General features: G+C 34.2%; 1 protein-coding gene across 1 annotated transcript; it reads right to left on the reverse strand.

Annotated features, from left to right (window-relative positions):
• Positions 1 to 13: 13 nt before the first annotated feature.
• Positions 14 to 21,457, reverse strand: HELRODRAFT_187038 (hypothetical protein; the record flags this gene model as incomplete). Its single annotated transcript, XM_009019703.1, has 22 exons — positions 14 to 558; positions 654 to 812; positions 1,106 to 1,264; positions 1,786 to 1,854; positions 1,954 to 2,055; positions 2,354 to 2,587; positions 2,775 to 2,933; positions 3,707 to 3,784; positions 3,941 to 4,003; positions 4,561 to 4,669; positions 4,982 to 5,073; positions 14,265 to 14,394; positions 14,562 to 14,638; positions 14,748 to 14,978; positions 15,094 to 15,186; positions 15,329 to 15,394; positions 16,179 to 16,265; positions 16,929 to 17,007; positions 19,513 to 19,600; positions 19,718 to 19,804; positions 20,460 to 20,694; positions 21,356 to 21,457. 22 exons carry the CDS (start codon positions 21,455 to 21,457, stop codon positions 400 to 402), a joined length of 2,658 nt encoding a protein of 885 aa, XP_009017951.1. The 3' UTR covers positions 14 to 399.
• Between the last annotated feature and the right edge of the window lie 1,265 nt (positions 21,458 to 22,722).

Genomic DNA, 22,722 nt, shown 5'->3' on the forward strand with positions numbered 1-22,722 from the left:
GCATAAGTTGATAAACGTTTTAATGTTAATAAACTCGTCATCAAACAGCCATTTAAACCACTTTTGTACGTTAATTATAATATCATAGAATTGAATTCGCAAATGTTTTTGTGATAAAACGAGAAGAAAATGTAAATTTATTCTCTTTCTTAATAATGTATTTTAATGTTCTCAATAAAATCAACAAACCAAAAATTATTTCTCGACACTTTTGTTTAATTAAAAACTGCAAAAGTTCAACGCAGTGAGATTCATGTACGTAAGACAACACTAAAAGTAGCGTCACTAACGATATAAAAATATTTATCATTACAAGCTTTAACAAATTTATGTTATAATAATTGGACACTAAACAGAAAGTTGAAACAAATTTTCTTCAAATGAACGGGATGTGCCAAACTACAAGTCTGATTCTCCGTACATCAGATTGGCAAATGTTGTGTAGTCGAGTGCGTTGGCTGGCGCATCCTTTCCAGTGTATCTCGACATTCTGGCTATGCAGTAATCTGCATATTCGGGAATGAGCTCGTGACGCAACGTCTCTTCGGTCAGGTATGGCTAATGTGGGGTAATCAAAAAATAAAAATATGTACTACAAACATTTAATATCAATCTAAAAATGTAATGAATCAAATGGTAAGAAACATGTGTACCTTGTCGTTGGCGAGTATTTTAAAGGACTGAATGAGTTGCTCGGAAGTTTCGACATCGAGCGATTCCTTGGACATGAAATCAAGGAATGCATCGAACGTAACGTAGCCCAATCTGTTGGGATCCACTTCGGACATTATCTTCTGGAACTCTGTATCACCCTGTTGTCGTTTCATCGTGTGGTTTGTGTTCATGTTTTATAAGCTTCAGGGTTTCGAAAAATTTCAGTAGTAATAGTTGAAAAAAGGAAGGCCAAACGGTGTAAAAAGTTCAATTTGGAAATGTGTGGAGACATATTTGTTGTGCGATAAAATAATGCAATCAATGGATTAAACTTGAAACAAAAATTATTTTATAGAACAAATTTCATTCAAATTCTGCCTTAAAAATTTCGCATTAAGTTTTGATGTTAGAGAATGGATAGGTTTCTTTAACGTAACGTAATGAAGAAAACCTGTTTGTTGTCCAGCAATTTGTAGCCGATAGAAATGAGACAGGCTCTAAACTCGTTGGCATCCAGCTTTCTGTTCTTACTCTTGTCGAAATGTTGGAATGATTTTCTGTACTCTTCCAACTGCTGGGAACTGATGCCTTTTGAGTCTCTCGTTAGAATCTTGTTCGAGAAACAAACATTAAATGATAGCATATATTTAATACATGTACACGCAGATTTCGATGAATAAGCTAAGGCGTGTCATGATATTAAAAGAGGTTTAGTCTTTGGCAGACAAAATTTTTATCGCGAGAATGATATTTAGCGGAGCATATATAATTATAATTTAACTATTACTCTTCATTAAATTTACTACTTCATTATGTATTAGTATGTATTATGTATTTCAATTTAGCTGACTTACAAACAGTGTGTAAAATAGCAGGACAAACAAGTTTTAACGGCCATCCTAAATTAAAATAATAGACTTTTAATTAAAATAAAAAAACTAATTAAAACATCTAAACATAATGGCCCAGTTAAGAAACATTACAAATGTTGGAAATGTTGACCCAATTAAAACACATTATAAATGTTGATCCAATTAAAACACATTATAAATGTTGGCCTAATTGAAACATCACAGAGGTGTTTATTTAATTACTATTACAGCACAACGAACACGTTGAACTTTAACCGACCTGATTTTCAAGTTCGTTGATGTTCCACGAAAGTGACGTCTGCAGTTGTTCCCACTTAACGTTCAATGTCTTGAATGTGGTTGTGTGAAAGTTTTATCGTTATTAACAAATTCTTGGAACGCTAATTTTGTGGTCAATAATTAAAAAATAAATTTGCAGTTCAGTCACCTCCATAGTGTACGATGAATAGGAATTGTCAAATATAAGAGCTTCTTGTAAAGATTTGCTGTACAATTGCAGTTCAGTTATGTTCTTCGTGTAATCAATCACCTAAAGTTTTGTTGATTGACCGTTGTTTCATTAAAAATTCCATTAATTAGTTAATAGTTGATAAGTTATATATAAAATGTTAGTATATAGTTGTGTTTTAGTTAAATGGGTTGAAACTAGCTACCCAACCGACTAAAACCAGAAAAGAAATGGCGAGTTCGGTGCTATCTAGGCTTCATTTGACAACTTTCGGGGCCAGCCGGTCATTCAACAAACGGATGAACCCGAAAAGTACAAAACAACATAAGAAAACATCGAAATCGCCATCCTTTGACTACAACGAATGAACATTTAATACTTCTTTGTCCAGACTTTTCAGCTTGGCAAGATGATCTTCTAACGTTCCTTTGGAACCGACAACATTGCCAATGTAGTCGTAATGCTGATCAATCCACTGTCCTACAACGTTGGCCTTAGCAGCAAATTTTTTTCTCAAGTCCTCATTGTGCATCTGCCTGGTCAGTTCCTCCTGCAGTTTCCTGTCTCGCTCTGGAACCAACTGCATCAAAGCCCGCCACCTTTCTGTTATAATCTTTCCAATTGCAAATATTACTAATTATTACTAAGTAGAAAGTAAATTTTATGCAAGTGCGATAACAATCATGAAAACCCCACAATAATTTTTTTATACAGCCAATAATCAAAAAAAGTTATACAAGTATTACTGCTGGTAATAAGGTAGACAAAATCTTGTAAGTACTGCTTATGTATACTTATACCTGAGCATTGACAGGTGAGTATGGATTGATTGAACAGAAGACAACAGCATGCTTCTCGCACAGATTTTTGATCTGCTTCTCAGTAGAGACGATGTTCTGGCATTCCTGGTCAGCATCTGGCAGAGATTTCTTGAAGCTCTCGTGGGCTTCAATCAGCAACTGGAAATTTTTTTGAAGTGTTGCACTGAGGTTCTTTTTTTATTTACCATTAAATGATCATATCGACCAATGAATTCCTTGCTGTGCCTAACGAAATAGATATTACTAAATTCATCGTGACTGATGATATGGAAAAAACCTTGAACATATTAATAAAAAATGAACCCAATGTGTTTTGTTTTTAAATTGAATAAATTTTACAGATATCGAAATTTTCTATCGAAAAATACATAAAATGATTTGAACTAAGATATTATTGATATTATATTTTACAAAACATTTTTTTAATGTGAGAAGCGTATTGTCGTTTATTATTGTTGCGTATTATCAAAATATAAATTCAAATAGTATATTTTTCTCAAGCTTGAAATTGAAATCTTTGACAGTCAGAATTTTAAAGAAATATTATGCAAAGATTAACTTCAAATTTTCAGAATTTCTATGACTTTGAGCAGCATTTTTCAAAAACTAGCTGGTAGCCACTTGCAATAACTCGAAACCACGACTAATTATTTCGATGTTTCATATAAATAAAAACAATAATTTTAAAATACACACATCCAAAGTAAACAGGAAGCTGAACATTTACAGTACATTTTGAATAGGCTCTGTCAGGGGCAGTAAATATTCTCTCGAAAAATAATTGAAAAAATGGAAAACGTCACATTCGTATATCAATTATATATATATATATATATATATATATATATATATATATATATATATATATATATTTGTATATGAGTGAAAATATTCATAGTAAGGCTGCCCACTTGGATTTCATTGACGGAATGAACTTGGAACAAATCCTGGAGGTCATCACTCGTCGACGCCAACCAGTTTCCAAAAATCTTTTTAAATATAAATTTTCGTTATTACATCAACTGATCGATCATGTGATGGAGTTCTTAATATAGTTTCAGTGGGGTCGATGTTACATAATTTTAAAAAATTTTTGAAAATATTTGGATATGTTTGAAAATCTGTACTACCAAAAATTACCGTACACTTGATTTTTTAGCAAAATCCAAATAAAGTTGATCAATCCTCTCCAATTCAGTTTCAACTTCCTACATCATCAAACGTCATCCATTAATGCATAATATAATATTGGATACAATTCTTATGCAAAATTTTGAAAAAATGAAACCACACACATCGACTGTATTTGCTTAATCATGTACACCTCGTCCTATACAAGGATGCTAAATACGCACATAAATATTATTCAAAAATCTAATGAATTGATACGTTTACGCTTAAGTAGGATCATTCAATGAGCTTTTAAGTTGTGTATATCCTATTCCGAACAATTAACTTAATAATTTGTTTCACGACATCAGAAGTGCAGCGTATGTCTCAAACATCGTGGATATAATAGAAAATAAATTAAACGTCTATGGATAATAAAAATATGAGTGAAAAATTACAAAAATCATTTAAAATCTGTCTAATGATTTTTTTAACAAATAAATTTTTTTTACTTCATTTAATGGACACAAGAAAGTCGCTTGAGATCTCCAAATAAGTAAAAAATAGATAGAATGTTCGAATGAAAAATGACATGATGTAATTGTTAATCCTGTTCTTATTAAATTTGAAAAATTGTTAACAAAAATGTGCAAACTTGAAGTGACGTTTTCTTTGTTTTAGCTTGATTTTGTAGTTGATTCCACTCACATTGGACCTGCTGATGTCGGGAGTTGATGGATGCCATGTCGTGGTACCCCAAGATGCTGTGGTTTGTGGTGGAGAATGTTCATTGAAACGTTAAATGTCTACATGAGGATTTAGTAAAGACTGGCAACACTGTTATCAGAATGAAGCATACGTTCATGCACGCTTTTATGAAATTTGTAAACAACAAATTTTCATCAAAGCTATTAAGATGTTATCGTCATAAGGAGATAAAGTAATCAAAGCTCCTGATAATAAGGATAATTTTAATTAAGCTAAACATTATTCTGGTAACATTTCACGTTTTAATTTCTAAATGAAACTAAATGAAAAATTAAAGTATTGAACGAAGACAAAAGAAAGTGAGATACGCAAGTTCTGTTGCGATGTCATTAATTTCTTTCATCCTCTCCTCGTGAGCCATCAAATCGTTCTCCAGCGCTTCATGCCGTTTCTGTTTGGCCTGAAACATTTCACAAATATCAAAAACTTTATATATAAAAAACTTTCTGGAATATGAAATTACGACAGAAAAGTAGTAGTAAAACAGCGTTGAAACCACACATTCAATAACTTATAGAGGAAACCGCTATAGCAGAAGAGTGTTGATTGCGCGCGAAAATGCTTCCTGCCTTAATGTTAAGTTCAATTACCACTTTTCATGAATTCCTTTACTAAAATTTCACGGTTTTCAAAAAATGGCTAGGTATCATTTTTCACTGCATTTTCTTCAAAGGTGTCCAAGAAAACCACACAGCTTGTGTGGACGCGCATGAAAACCACATTACACACACTGCAATGCATGCGAAAGGTGAAATTCTCTTTGCGTGAAAGGTGAAACCAGGTTCGGGCAAAGCAGGAGTAGGTGCCTTGAAACATATCGCCGCGTAATTATATATTATCAAGTGTCATTATACAGCGCCAATTAAAGCATCTCAAAGCGCTATCAGAAATAAATTAAAAATTACTGCGCGTAATTAACAGAAAATAAAATTATGTAAATAAATACAACTTCGTTTTAGTTTTCGAGAAAATAAATATGTTTTCAATTTTGTTTTCAAATGGCACAAAATAAAGTCCATGTGTTTTCATTGAAGCCGGCAGGTTGTTCCAGACTATCAGACCAGCAACAGCAATGTCTCTTAAACCAAACTGCAATCATCTAACCGGAACTGCCAGTAGATTCATACCATCTATCATAATTTGAGACAAGAGCATGAGGCAGCAACGTTTTTGAATAATTTACCTGAGATGTATTTTGGTCACATACCATTTAATGATCTGAACATTATTATTATTACCGCGATCTTGAATATTATTTTCTTTTCAACTGTCAACCAGTTAAGCTTTTTTAAGATTGGCACTACATGTTCAAAATTTGATTTGCCGATCGTCACTAGTTTTGCAGTCCAATCCTGGACAATAACTGACCTCTGGGGCATTTTATAAAACAAACCATTGCAGTGGCCCAACCTTGATGACATGAAAGCATGGTCTAAAGTAACCATTGCTGATATATCTATGATAATTGAATCGATATAAATTTTTTTACGAAAGTAATACAGAAAATTGATACCATTCAAATGTGGTCGTTTATGGATATTATCATTATTGGTGTGTTTGTAAGCGTCTTTTAAAAATATCTCAGAGGCGCTAACGATTACTAAGACAATGCAATAAATGGAGAGAAAAAACATTAGCACGGGTAAGCTTGGACAAAAAGATGGTGTTTCAACCTTCTACAAAATTGAATAACACGCAGGATCACGAAGGTTCCTAGGCAAACTATTCCAGACAGCAAACTCATTACGGAGAAATTCCTTCGATCAAAAGCCAAGTATGTGTCAGGTACAAGCAGTAAACCTGAATTGTCAGAACGCAATGTTTTATGTTAGATGTAGTTCTAGGAATGACTCTGTCAGTTAAATATTTAGGGGCGACTCCCCTAATAAATTTAAAAACCGTTAAACATATACTAAAAATAATTCTTTGATAAACCGAAAGCCAGTGAAGAGCAAAAAAAATTGGCTTAATGTAACCTAAGTCTACGCAATTGTCCAGAGCATTCTTTCGAAAAAATAAATGTAACGGTTGAAAAATATTAAAGGTTCAGAGGAATCAATAACGCACAAATAACTTATACGAATGCATGCTAAACGACACATCACACACAAAGATTATCTTCAATCTGATTGCCAGTGAAATTTGACAAACTGACCAGAGTTTGTCCACATCAGGGATTGGAAATGCAGTTGCAACAACAATCCAAGTGAAGTAAACCTTTCTATAAGGACAAGGATAACTATAAAGTTCATCAAGTTTCGAACTTTCGAGAATGTTCATTAAATATATATATATATATTTACATTCTATTATGTGTTTTCGGGCAGGATGGTCAAGTTTCATGTCTTGTCAATTTTTTTTAATTTTGATATTTAATATTCATATTTTATTTTAAATTTTATTAATTTAATTATTTCAACTCCTAACTAAACAGCATATATTTCTCTATTTTTATATATTTATTATTATTGCTTACTGTTTTTATTATTTTTCTACGGTTTTAAATATTTTGGTTTTATTTATATCATTTTAAACCGGTTTTATTTTGATATTTAATACTCATATTTTATTTTAAATTTTATTAATTTAACTATTTTATCTCCTAACTAAACTGTATATATTTTCTTTTTATATATATATTTACTATTATTGCTTACGGTTTTTATTATTTTTTTTTTACAGTTTTAAATATTTTGGTTTTATTTCTATCATTTTAAACTGGTTTTATTTAGATAAATATTGGTTTGGTATTGGACTAGTTTTATCCGTGTTTCTCTATTTTTCAGTAATATGATAATTAATTTTATCATAAAGTTTTTAACATTTTAATTTTTGTTTTATGGGTCCAAACTAAATTCTTAATATAATTTTTTTGTTTCAATTAAAATTACACACAAATTCAAATTACATGGTCATAACAGTTGCGCATAGCGTAATAGTATGCATTGTGCATTTACACACATCGCATTGTTCTCATTCATTAACTTCGTATTAAATGACGTGTTTTAGTTTTCTATATCGATTATTCAATCTTTCACACCAGTTCATAAATTTTGATAATAATTTGTGTTTAAGCTAAAAGTACTGTTGTGGCTAGAGGCGCTGAGAGTTTATATTGCCGCCTCAGGCAAGATACGTGCCGGCCATTCGTGAAGTTGTTGTCATTGGTCGGGTGTGTATGTACCTATTTAAAAATATAATTAAGTTTTTTTTTAATATAATTAACAACAGCGTCCAAATCAACAGTAGGATCGATGCTTTTTCTAGTGGCCCATTCGAGGAATTGGTAAAAGCCATGAAACCTGTTTTAAAGGATGAAAGGGGAGGAGGTTGTCAACCAAAAATTTGTGCCATGGTCGAAAGCAAAATTGAAAAAGGTAATACTTGAAATGCCATGAAAATTTTGTCATCAACAGACACAATGGCTCCAAACTCTGACGATTCTCTCAATGCTTTAAAAAAAAGCACTCCGATGCCCGGGCTGACAGGAAACTCAATCTAGAAAAGGAAACCGTTAGCGTCTCTATCACTGCTCAGCAATTGATGAGACAATTTCCAAAAGGAACTTCCGGTGGAAGAGACGGCCTAACCCCCCAGCATCTAAGAGATTTGACGCATGACAAAACAAAACCACCGAGCTTATCAACGCAGTGACTTGTTTTATAAACCTTTTGCTAAATGGTGTTTGTCCTCCTGAGGTGATTCCATATATGTTTGGTGGGAGACTGATAGCACTGCTGAAGAAAGATAGTGGAACTAGGACCATTGCTGTTGGTTGTGTGTGGAGACGTTGGGCCGTTAAATGCGCTCTTTTGGTTATTAAGGAAAACATTACTCCAATTCTCCAACCACAACATGTCGGTGTAGGAGTTAGCGGTGGCGCAGAGGGAGCGATACACGCTGTCCGGCGGTTTGTGAGCAACATGAGTGAAGACGAGGGTTTTAAAAAACTGGAATTTTCCAATGCTTTCAATTTATTGCGTCGTGACCACATGATCATCTGCGTGAAATCTGGACTTCCGGAGATTTATAACTTCTGTTGGCTGGCTTATGATGTAAATTCATTCCTATTGTTTGGCAATGATATTGTTTTATCTGCCGAGGGTGTTCAACAGAGTCCTCTAGGTCCTCTATGTTAAGTTTTATGTTTTATATTAAAACATTATGATTTATAATATACATTTATTTTTCTTTGGACCAAATGTTCTTTGCTTTGAATGTAACTTCACTTTTTCCTTTTCTGTTGATCCGGTGGATAATAAACAAGTCGAGAACGTTGCTTAGTTTGTTTCTCTTCTTTTAATGTCTTTCAATATTATATCAATTAATTAAACGATCTACGTGACAAGAAATTTAACAGGTTATGGGCCCAGATAACGTTTTTTCTTAATTAATTGATTTGACGAAGAAAATTTAGAAAAAAGAAATATCGGAAGTTTCCTTTGTGAAGACTGAAGTGAAGAAAAAACACATGCTTCTTCATTATCTGAAAGTCGATATTTTGCTTCTAATTAAAAGGTCAAATTGAAAGACAAGGAAGAAATGGATCTAACAAAAGTGAAGATCAAAGACCTAGAAGGCAAAAGTAATTGGATGAACTGGAAGTCGAGAGTTTGTATAATACTACGCGGCATTCCTGATGCAATGGACGTAGTAAATGGCAAATTAAAAATTCCAGATGAATTAGACGATGACTCAAATAAAGATGAGATAGCAAAATATCAAACTGCTTTGAACAGATTCAACAGAGCAGATTGTAATGCTATAATTGTTCTGTCAACCAACATGACCGATGAAACGTATGAAAAAGTTCGTTCATTCAGTAATGCCAGAGATGTTTGGTTAGAACTTCACAGATTGTATGATAAAGTTAATGAAGATAAAGCATACAACTTGTGCATGAAGTTCTTTAGATATAAAATAGATGAAAGCGATGATGTTGTCACTCATGTCACAAAACTCAAGAATCTTTGGAAAGATTTAAAGGTTGAGTTAGGAAAAGATGAAAGCAGTACTTGTTGCTGATGTGCCAAATAATTGAAACTTTGCTAGAAAAAATATTTTTCATTTGCTGCAAGTTGGAGATTGTTGAACAAGACTGAAAGAACAGTCGAAACACTCACAGATCAATTGTGTAGCTATGAGAGATCTTTAGAAAGCAAAACAGAATGTAATAAAGTATTATTTGTCAAAGCAACAACTAAAAGGTCATCATCACTAAACATGAATGGTCAAAAACAAGATAAATTTGTCAGCAAACCAAAGCGACTGATATGTCATTATTGCAAATTGCCAGGTCACATTGTAAGAAATTGTGAAAAATGGCATTCTGATGATAGACCAACAAAACCAAGAAATAACAATCTACGCGATGACAATAAGTCACTAGTTGTTATGGAATCAAGTGTTTTTGCAATTGATGAGTCAGCGTACACTGATGAATGGTTTTTTGACAATGGTACAACGTGTCATCTAACTTTCCGAAGAGACATATTTCAAAGTTTTGAAAAATTTTCTCAACCGAGTAAATTATATGTTGCAAATGGTGATACTGTAGAAGCTTTTGGAAAAGGAATTATTCATCTTCAAGCAAAAGTGAATAATAAATGGCAAACTGTTAAACTTACAGATGTCTTGTATGTGCCAAAAGTAAAAAGAAATTTGTTCTCAGTACTTGCAACTCAAGATAAGAACAGAAATAGCTCTTTTGTTTCAACCTCAAGAAGTTGTCATCTACTTATTGACAATGTGATAAATGTTGTTGGAATAAGAAACAACAATGGAGGTTTGTTCAAACTTGTTGCAAAAACTGTTAGACCGTTGTCAATGATCAAGATGCATTGCAGTTATACCATGAACGAATGGGACATCAGAATAAGAAACGTGTTAAAATGCATCGATCAAGAGATGTTATTTTTGATGAGAAGGTTGTCAAACTAAATTCAGTGATTTTGCAAGAAGAATGTTGTTCAGATGATACAGTTTCGATTGATGTTGAAATTAAAAATGAAAATAAAAAAACTTTGATTAAAGAAAATATTTCAACTGATGAAGATGTTCACAACCGTAGTTCAGTTTTATCTGATGAAGAAGATCAAATCTGACTGTTGTAATCAAAAGACCAAAGGTATGGTTTTACGTGACAGAAATAATATCAAAAAGCCATCTCGTTATGATCCTTTCGTTATGTCTGCATTATGTGAAGTACTTGAACCAGTGAGCTACAAAGATGCCATTCAAAGTGATTAAAAAGATGAATAGTTTAAAGCCATGAACAGTGAAATGCAGTCATTAAAGGAAAATCAAACGTGGGATTTGGTAAGTCTTCCAAAAGGTCATAAGGCAATACCATGCAAAAGGGTCTACAAGATAAAACACAATCCAGATGGTTCTGTTGAACGTTTTAAAGCCAGGTTAGTGGTAAAAAGTTTTTCTCAGAAAAAGGGAATTGACTATGAAGAAACCTATAGTCCTGTGGTCAGAAGTTCAACTATAAGAACACTATTAAGTGTTGCTGCAAATGAAAAGATGTCACTCATGCAGTTTGATGTGTCAACAGCATTTCTATACAGCAAACTAGATGAAGATATTTACATGGAGCAACCTGAAGGTTTTAAAGATAATTCAGGAAGAGTCAGTAAACTCAAGTGAAGTCTCTATGGACTTAAACAAGCTCCAAGATGTTGGAACAAACGCTTTGCTGAATTCTTGAAAAAGAGACATTTCAAACAAAGCGATGCAAATACCTGTTTGTTCATTAGAATACAGGGAGGAAAGAAACTCATACTTGCACTGTATGTTGATGATGGACTAGTTGCAGGAACCGATAAAGAAGAACTAAAAATATTTGAAAAAAAATTAAATTTAGAGTTCAAGATAACATCAAAACCTGCAACATATTTCCTTGGATTAGAGATTAATCAAGATGAGAAGGGAAATATTAATGTCAGTCAGTCATCGTATACAAGAATGATTCTTGAAAAATTTGGGATGAGTCAGTGTAAATCCTGTACAACTCCGATTTCAAAATCTGAGGAGTTCGATGAAAACAAAAATGAACACGAGAAAGTGAAATTTCCTTACAGATCAGCAGTTGGTGCATTGATGTACTTGATGACGGGAACAAGACCAGACATTGCATATGCAGTTGGAGTAGCATCCAGAAGTTTAGAGAAACCCAGCAAGCAATGTAGCACAAGTCAAGCAAATTTTCAGATATTTGCAAGGCACAGCTGATGTCGGTATTGTTTACAAGTCTGGTCAAAACAATACACTTATAGCCTACAGTGATGCAGATCATGGAGGAGATAAATCTAGTGAAAGATCGACATCAGGTGTAATCTGTATGTTTGGAGGAAGCGTGATCAGTTGGTTTAGCCAACGTCAACCCTCAGTTGCGATTTCAACTACTGAAGCAGAAATCGTTGCCGCAAGTGAAGCAGCTCGTGAAGTGATATGGCTCAAACGATTGTTGAACGAAATTGTAGATCTAAAGAAAAAGCCAGAAATTTTTGTCGACAATGAAGCAGCAATTTGTTTAGCACACAATCCAGAACTTCACAGAAGAACAAAGCACATCCACATTAGACATTTCTTTGTCAGAGAAAAAGTTGCAGAAGAAGAAGTTTCAGTTGAACGAGTTGCGACAGAACTTCAAGTTGCTGATGCTCTGACAAAACCAATGGTAGGACCAAGACTAAAGAATCTGATGTGTGCGATGGGTCTTCAGAACATTTAGGTTAAGGTCATCTAATGTTTTAAATAAAATGAGAAGGTGTTAAGTTTTATGGTTTATATTAAAACATTATGAATTATAATATACATTTATTTTTCTCTGGACCAAATGTTCTTTGCTTTGTATGTAACTTCACTTTTTCCTTTTCTGTTGATCCGGTGGATAATAAACAAGTCGAGAACGTTGCTTAGTTTGTTTCTCTTCTTTTAATGTCTTTCAATATTATATCAATTAATTAAACGATCTACGTGACAAGAAATTTAACACTCTACTTTTTGCATTAGCAATTGACTCTCTAATCAAATTTTTCCGTTCAAGATTTGTTGTAGCATATTTGGACGATGTGGCTCTGGGTGTATTGAAAACTTATCTGATGACATAGAATTTATCAATAACAATTGCAATCACTACGGATTGAAACTTAATATAAAGAAATGTGAAATAACTACTTGGTCAGCTACAGAACTTAATTGTTTAATTGTTTTCATAATATTAATAAAATTAAAACATTCGACCTTAAATTTTTGGGTGCCATTATTTTTAAAGGTGATTGCCATAACAATTTTTGATCTAAAAAGTTTGAAGAGTTTAAATATATTATGTCGATGATGACAAAAATTAATAAGCATGATGCTCTCCTTCTTATCACTCAAACAGCTTTTATTCCAAGACTTTCTTATTTTCTTAGGACTTCGCCAAACCCTCCTAAAGATTTTTCTGATTTATTCAACAATGAACTCCGTATGAGACTCCAATCTATTTTTAATATTTTTTTTTCACGATAAAGGATGGACTCAGGCAGTTTTGCCCGTTGGTATGGGGGGATTGGAATTGGGCGTCGTGGCTGATTTGGCACCATCTGCTTTTTTGTCTTCAGCCGCGGCCTCGGCGACCCTTCAATCTAATCTATTGCTGGACGATGGAGAATTTGAGGACCATCTGAGAATTGAAACTTTTAACCACTGGTGTTTTATATACGGCAACGTACACAGCATGGATGTGTGCTCACAAAAATTATGGAATGAATCTTTCTGAAATAAATCGATGTCTCAACTGGAGTAGCTGAATATATCGTCCCAGGATAAGGCAAGATTGATGGCTATAAAAAGTGACCTTGGTTCAGCATGGATAAGGGCAGTTCCTAGCACAGCATATGGCACAAGGCTGGACAACGCATCCATAAAAGTAAGCCTGTGTTTGAGACTCGCTTTACCAATTGTGTCTGGGTATAAATGTTTATGTGGGTTTGACGTTGCCACGTTAGGTCATCATGGTCTGTCATGTGGGTTGGGTTCTGGCAGACAGGCAGGTCATTCAGCTATGAATGACTATTTATGTGGACTTCTTCAAAAAGCCAACATACCCGCTATTAAAGAACCTGCTGGCCTAATTTCCGACAGTAACAACAGACCAGATGGTTATACAATACACTCGTCTCATGGTCCGGTTGTCGTTGTTTATCGTGGAATGCAACATTCCCCCACACGCTTGCTGAAAGATATATTGGTTACACTTCGGTGGAGCCCGGATCCGCCGCAATAAAAGCTGCTGATTTCAAAAATAATAAATATATGCGAGACCCACAAACGTTAACAAGCGAGCAGAGGCATAATGATAGTTTTTATGACTGTTGTTTTTAACCATGGGCTCGTATATTATATATATATATATATATATATATATATATATATATTATATATATATATAATTAATTTAGCAATTATTCATTGTCATCAAATGACATAACTATTCAGTACTTTTCGTGATTTTGGTCAATTTATGCATAAAAACTATCAAAATAATATATATGATAAGTTATTTGATATATGAACTAAAACATAAAATAAGACTTTCACCTTGATCTCATCGAGTCTGTACTGGAAGAGGTTTTCAGGTTGCAGCTGGTCCATCTTCCCTGCCGACCAGGCATCGTGCAGTTCACATTTGTGTCGAAACTTCTTTGCCAGGTAATCCAATTTTTCCAACCTGTTTAATATTGCTCGCTTTACATATTATTTTTTAAAACTAAGTCTTGCAGCTTGCAGATAATAAATTTAATCTGTTGAATCATAGAATCATTAATGAACGCTTGTGTCTACCAAAGCGTTGAAGTACACTCCACATAACGTCATTTAGTATTATCATAAATCTACCTTTGCAATTCCTGTAGCAACCATTCTTCATATCCCTTCTCAGCATTTTCGAGTCCGGTCCATGCAGTATTTATGTCCTAGACAAATTTAAAAAAAATTATATTTGAATATTTCATGAAAATAGTTCAATTTGTTGGAATTGTGAAATGAGGCAAATGAGTTTCTCACGCATATTTCTTAACTCACTCCAATAAGTTTTCCCTCGGAAGGAAGGTATGGAGGTCGGTTGCTCAGTCTCAACCTCGTCTGCAGGCTGCTGAAACTTGTCTCCAATTTTGCCTTTTCTTTTAATTTCTCAGGCTTCTTATCGGCTCTGTAATCTCGAAATCTTTCGACGTTTTCTCGAGCAGCTGAGATGGACTTTGAGGGGGTTCTGTCTTCCAACCAGGGTTTTGTGGCTTTGATCCACTTCAACAGCTTTTTTTAAATTTGTTTAATTGAATTAGCTTCAAACAAAATTATATAAAAAACAAAATTTAAAAATATTATCAAAGTAACTGCTTGAATAAACAAATTGTCCTTGGAAACTAACATCACTGGCCAATCGTTCATATTCTTCCATGAGATTCTCGTTGTCGCGATTTGCTTTCAACACTTTCATGATCCTGTTTGCAGCCGTTTCAGCCTGAAACAAATTGCAAGTTTTTTTTTATGGCGAAAAATTTATATTTCTCCCAAACAACCGTATAATATGTTTTGAGAAATTTAAAAATATGATTAAATGGATGAAAAGTTATACGAAAGATAGGAATATAATAGAGTGGAACCTGCTGGGCCCCCGAGAAGGCGTGGTAGTAGGAGGAGACGTAGGCCATCACTGACCTTTCGTCTGGCTTCACACTCTCCAACATAACTAAAGTTAGTATGCGTTCCATGATTCGATTCGTCATTTTAAACATTTCAGATAATTATTATTCGATTAATCATAAGTTCCTTTTTCGGCTTATTTATTTAAACAAGAATGAAATCTAATAAAATGATGGAGTCGTCAAGTGAACAGGCTACAAAATCCCACAAACTCCTCGTTAATTCAACCACATAGCAACATGGATTCAACAATTTTCAGGATTGAATAGAAAATTAAAAAAATATGAAACAATTAAAAGTTGCTTGAAAACAGGTTAAAATTGTTAGAAACCAGAGGGAAGACTTGAGAGAATAAACAATTATAACTGATAAACGATATGAATGAATCAACGAACAACATTTTCAATCGAATGAATGAATGAATGAATGAATGAATGAATGAATGAATGAATGAATGAATGAATGAATGAATGAATGAATGAATGAATGAATGTAATAAATCAAATGAATGAATGAATGAATAAATGAATGAATAAATGAATGAATGAATGAATGAATGAATGAATGAATGAATGAATGAATGAATGAATGAATGAATGAATAAATGAATGAATGGAATGATTTAATGAAACAAATGAAATGAATGAATAATGAAATAATAAATGTTTAATCAAATGAAAGAATGAATGAAATGAATTAATAAAAAAAACTAAGAGATGTTTTAAAGACCAATAAATTGGTAAATGGTTAAATAAGTGAAAAAATGAATGTATAGAAAAATAAATAAAAATTAGAAATGAATAAAAATACTAAACCCTCGGCATCCAACATTCTTGGAATATCCAAATGTTTTTCAGCGACATCAAAAGCCAGGTTTAGGTTGGCCAGTGGGTTGTCCTGTTGATGTAATGTGATGTGGTTGTTGGTAGTGGTGAGTGTTCTGTTGATGTTATGTGGTTGTTAGTGTTGGTTTTTTGATGTTAACGAGGATTATGAATTCGACTGACGCTGAGCGGCTTACTTAACTTTTTTATTTAATTTTACGCAAAGGATTTACGATCTATAACACACGATGTACACACACACCAAACCTACACACACAAACAAACACACTCACGCACACACACTCACCTCACACACTCACACACACATTTGAATGCACTACCCATCATGCCAATTATGTCATTATTATTAGCACTGATTACGCTGATGATGATGGCGGTAGTAACGCTGTGTTGATAACGAAGGTGTTTATTATCTTAAGTTTGATAACAAATTACAGACTTGATACTTAATAATGCTATCAATAATATTTGACAATATTAATTGAATAATAGATTGAGTTATAAATAAAAAAAGAAGCCACAGAATTATCGAGCGAGCCAAAACTAACAACGGCCCAATCGCATGATTTAAAACTTTGACTCGTTGAAACCACCAGTAAGCAGCGCATAAAACGTTATAACGAAGTGATGGACAGAGCAAGAACACAATGAATTAATGTGAAGCAAACAGAAACATAGCATTCGTTGAGAAATCAAAATAAACAAGGAAACGAACCTTGGACAGCTTGTTGTAATCAATGAGGTCAGGTCTGTGACGGTGAATGAGAGCGCAGAAGGCCAGTCCGTCTTTGAAACTGTTGTGCGTGTGCGTGTGTGTGTTGTGTGTATGTATAAATATAAAATGTATTATGTATGCCGGAGAGTCAAAAAAGAGCTATCATACTTCCTAAGCTAAAAAAAGCTGGTTCCGAGTGATGTTAGGAGCTATCGGCCGATTTCAAGCCTCACGTTTGTTTCCAAGCTCATTGAAAAAGTGGTGGCCAAACAATTGATCGCATACCTGAAATTAAATCGACTTTTCCCTGAACTTCAATCAGATTTTTGCTCTGGACGCTCAACTGAGACAGCGATTCTAAAGGTCTTCAATGATGTTTATGAGGCTATTGATTCTGGTAGTATCTCTCTCTTGGCTCTGCTCGATGTCGAAGCTGCTTTCGATACGGTCAACCACAACCTCCTTCTTGATCGACTTGCAAAGTCATATGGCTTGGGTGGAAAGGTCCATGCCTGGTTTGAATCCTATTAGTCTGACAGATCGCAAACGGTATGTGTTGATGGCTCTGATCCTGCTTCCTCCCCACTGTTGAAAGGAGTTCCACAGGGATCAATTATGGGACCCCTGCTCTATGTTCTCTATACGGCAGATATTGTGGAAGTTGTTGAGTCATCGGGTTTGAAATGTCACCTATACGCAGATGATATACAGCTGTATAGTTACTGTAATATCAAAGAAAGACAGGAACTAGCGGACAGAACTAAAACAGGTGTCAGAACTGTCTCAGAATGGATGCTGGCAAATGGATTGAAGCTGAATATTGACAAGACACAATACATCTGGTTGGGTACTCGTCAAAAATTAACTGGTATTCAGGAATATGTAGAGCCAGTCAAAAATCTTGGTGTTTGGATAGATCCTGAATTGAAGATGAATAAACATGTGAAAAATGTCTGCCGATCATGTTTTTACCAATTGCGCCAAATCAGACGTATAAAAAAGTACCTGACAAATGAATGCTTAATTTCAGTGATGCACAGTTTCATTTGTGGAAGAATAGATTACTGCAGTTCAATCCTCTATGGTACAAGCTTGTATCTTCAAAACTGCATACAGTCTATTCTGAACACTGCAGCAAGAATAATTGCTGGTGTAACAAAATATGAATCTGTTTCATCATATATGCGAAATGAGCTTCACTGGTTGCCAGTTTGTTATAGAATCAAATTCAGAACAGCAATGTTTACAAGAGACAGTTTGATGGGGCTTGGTCCTCGATACCTTCAACAGCTGATCGTGCCTGTCCCTACGGCTGCTGGGGGGCGAAAACTCAGATCCTATGCCAAAAAGAAACTCGTTGTTCCTAGGTTCGGGACAGAAAATTATGGACGGCGTCGTTTCTCCGTGGCTGCAGCGGAGGTTTGGAATAAACTGCCCGATGATGTCGTTGATAGTATGGATGAAAGAGACATGTTCCGAAAACGACTTAAACATCACTTTTTTGACCGGCAGCTTCTCGAACAGCGCCTCTGAGTTTTGCATAGAGGGGCGCTATATAAATTCTCCATACCATACCATACCATATAAATGTATGTATAAGTCAAATAAGTGTATATATATATATATATATGTGTGTGTGTGTGTGTCTATGTCTCCAAATGTATATGCATGTGTGCGTGTATGTGTGTTAGTATATGTTTGTGTGTTTATGTTAGTGTATGCATGTATGTGGTGTGTGCGTGCAGTGATGCAACATCGTTCATGAAAACTTCGGATTTACAAAATATCAGTTTTAAAGACGAAACATGAACGTTTCATGGACGTTGCAATTATCTCATCCACCATACGACTTGCATTAGTACAAAGATAGCTTCAAATTTATCAAATTAAAAAAAAAATCATAAAAATACATTTTTTAATTTAGCATATTCATTTATTTGACTTTTACAATTTTAAACTGGCAAGAGTATGCAGCCACGATAACTATGACATGCCTGAACAAATTTATAAAACGTGGCATATCAGGCATGCGTGTAGGATTTGTTTGTTACAATGTAACAATTCAAAAATAAAGTTTAGAAAACAGAGCTTGAACAATTTAGACTGCAGAAGTTTGTGTGAACTTCAAACATATTTCTGCCCTAAACTCCTCCTATTTAAGTGATGTTCACTATCATCTCCGAGAACAATCATTCGCTTGCAGCAGACATAGCAACGATGGGGAAGTTATCATCGCAATCTTTGTGAAAACAAAGATTTCTCATCTCCTCAAATCTCAAGATCTCCTTTTTCTATTGGTGCAGCAGAAACAGACAACATCTTAACTTTCTCCCGACAATTTTTATGGCAGTTGTAGCATTCAGAATGGCCGGTGATTTACTGACTGATATTTTGTGATTGTGCTATTTATATAAAGCTTCAGTTGACTACCATGCCAGAGCAAGAACAAAACCAAACAGTCAAAAAGTTTTTCAAGCGTTAAAAATTAATTTATAAAAAATTAAGCCTTACACATGTACTAAAATGTACATCAGTCTTCAGAGTAAATGAAATCAACAGCATTTTGTAAACATGACAAACAAACCTCATGTGAAAGTTCTGCACGTTGACATTCTTGTAAGGACTCGTCTTGCGTTTGCACCAGAGAAGCAGGCCTTCCTTGGCGGTCATCTCTGGTTCGATGTTCAATCATTTCAGCAATGACAATTATTTAAATAATTGAAATTATGATCGATACCAATTAAAAAATGAGATAAAAAACTAAATGCTGTTGAAAAATAGAGACCCACCTTCAACTGAAATGTCCTGAATTGCAAATCGTAAAATGATCGTCCATATCATTCCAAGAGTCATCTTCAAATTCCCATCCACAATTTCTTAACAAGTTGTTAATTAAACGTTTTAATTGAAAAATTGGCGTTAGTAAAAATTTCTTTTGAAGTATTCTTAATGAATTCTATTAGGAATCTAATGCAAAAGATGAATCATTTATAATATTTTGTAACAAGCGCTGAAAATAAACAACTAATGCTTTGTAATGCAGTAAATATTCGACAGTCGTTCACCTCTTAATTTCAGAGGTATAAATTCAAACTCAAATGTTACCAAAAAAGAACTAAATCTTGCAAACCCCGTGGTAGATCCTATTTTTAAATTATTGGAATTGTTCATATTTGTGTCAAAATTTTGAAGACTATTCTTTTCTATGGAATGAAATTTACATTCCGCACTTTCATGGAATGTTATTTAGTTTAAATTTTGTAACAAATAATATTTACTTGCATAAGTTTAAGGCAAAAAATTATTTGTACAACTTTCCCCAAAAAAATTGAAAAGGCAATAATTAAAAATATGTTCAATGAGTTAAAATTTAGGTAAAAAGAAATAAAGAAAAAAGTTTTTTCCCAAAGACATATTGAACAAACGATCTATTCAGAAAGACTTTTAAATTAAATAACTGTTGTATCATTTGTTAAATAGTGTTTTTTATTTGTTGTGCAACGTTGTTTGACGAAGAAATGAAGTTGCAACCTTCTGCGCCGATGGAGACCAGCTTCACTCCCTTGCTCATGATGAAATGCAGGGCCTTGTTCACGTTGGCGATTTTGTGGAAGCGCATCTTTCCCTTATCCGGCTTGCCGAGTTGTTCACCCGAAATGACTTCCAGCAGCAGCATCAACTTCAATCCGTCCTTGAAGTCTTCCTCGATGTTCTCGATGGAGGTCTTCGCTTTGCGAAGGTGGGAGTTGCACCATGCTGTGAACGTCTGTCAACATGTGAACATGAAGCTCGTGTATGAGGTGCGGTTGAGTTTGTGTCGGTGGGTATTAGTGTGACACGCACACGTACACGCACACACACAAGCACACACACTATTTACTTTGTCAAGATTTCAACAGTTTTCCATTGATTACGCTTTTGTCAAAACAACATTAAAGTATTAGCGTCATTAAATCCTTCTTACAAATTTCGATTATAGTTGTGTTGTGGTGTGAGACGTGAGCCATCAGTGTTATTTTTTTTTTATAATGCAGTTCAGTCAAACGCAGAACTGCTGCTTATTATTCTATATCTACACTCATAGATTAAACCATCGTGCGACAAATGCTGTACTATCCACCCCACACGACGCACGTACACATTGTGCACGCACGCGCAAGCTCCGAATCATAAGCGTATGATGGTTTTTGAGTTTCGGACAGACAGTATTCGAACCATGCCATCGCGTAATAACACGCGAGACATGGCACTTCTACCGACCGAGATAACTGTCATCAGTATCGTATGTTATCTATGGTTACAAACATACATAAAATAACATAAAAAACATCTAAATCAAAACATAAAAACAGCCATCGCGAAAATTTGTTATTTTAAATAATGAAACTTTTAAAAAATGAAAATTGAAAAATTGAAAGAAAGCGAACCTTCTTCTGCTGTTTCTCCCAGAGCGGATCGAGGACTGCCTCCCTCTCCCACTCATCCTCCTGTTCTCTCGAATGTTCCGGCTGCTGCTGCTGGCTCGACATTTCAAACTTGCAACTATCTTTCAACACAATAGAGACAGACAGTACAGAAGTACTTCAACTCAACTCAACTTATGTATGTATGTTGCTGGTACGTGGTGTCGGTCAACCTGGATGTTGTGCTATGTTAAGTTCAGTTTAGCTGATGAACGAAGAAACAATTTAAAAGTGGTGCAACAAATTGATAACAAGGAACTAAGCTGTCTGCCTGACTGAATGCTTCAATTATCGCGTACAACTAGTCCCACGACTAACGACAACAATTTATAATTACAGCCGACTTACTAAGTCAGTGTATAAAATGTTGCACGCCAAAGAAACGAATTATATTCTAAATTATTATAAACATACAAACGTACATGTTCGATGCTAAATCATATATCGTGCAGGCACTACATAAGTACAGTGCCCACACGCTAGCACGCACGCTAGCTCGCACATATTTATCTTATGACGATAGAAAGAAATGAATATGCAAAACTCTTTTAATTGAACGATTGAACGCAGAACACAGGCTTCCACTTTCTTTAATGGAATGAATCGGCTAGACAGTAAGTGTAGCTGCACTTCAACAATATAACTACATTAAACACACAATAATAATAAATATAATTTAAATCTACATATATGATATATTATCATTTTTGAATTAATAATAATAATAAACTAATAATAATTGTAATAAAATATCGCGCGAAATTTATTCACCGAAGTGAACATAACAAAAATTATTAATTGTGCGCTCCAAAAAGTAATCTTTCTTCAATGACGGATTAAATTTTGAAATGATTACACTACTTAGACAAGTTTTATGATTACGTTCGATTACCTTCAATAATAATAATTTACGCGAAGTTGTTGTTATTGTTGAGAGTACATTTATGATTTAGCATTTGAACTTGAGGACGTTTGATTTATGATATTTTTTCTTCAGGTTTTGTGAGAACGCCTGTGAGAATATCCAATACACAGGGGCGGATCTAGGTAATTGGTTTTGGGGGGGCAAGCGATGGGCAAGGGGTAGGGCATGGGGGGGCCAGACATGCTGGAGTGTTTTGTGTTTAAAAGTACACAACAAACAAATTAAAACATATTCAAAAAGATTTAATATATATATATATATATATATATATATATATATATGTATATATATATATATATATATATATTCTTATGTAACGCAATTATTAAAAATTAAAGTTTATTTAGGTATTATTTCTTTCTTAAGCACTACTAAGGTGCAGCGAATAACTTAATTAATGTTATGT

This window comes from Helobdella robusta (assembly GCF_000326865.2).
Source record: "Helobdella robusta unplaced genomic scaffold HELROscaffold_25, whole genome shotgun sequence".
Lineage (NCBI taxonomy): Eukaryota > Metazoa > Annelida > Clitellata > Rhynchobdellida > Glossiphoniidae > Helobdella > Helobdella robusta.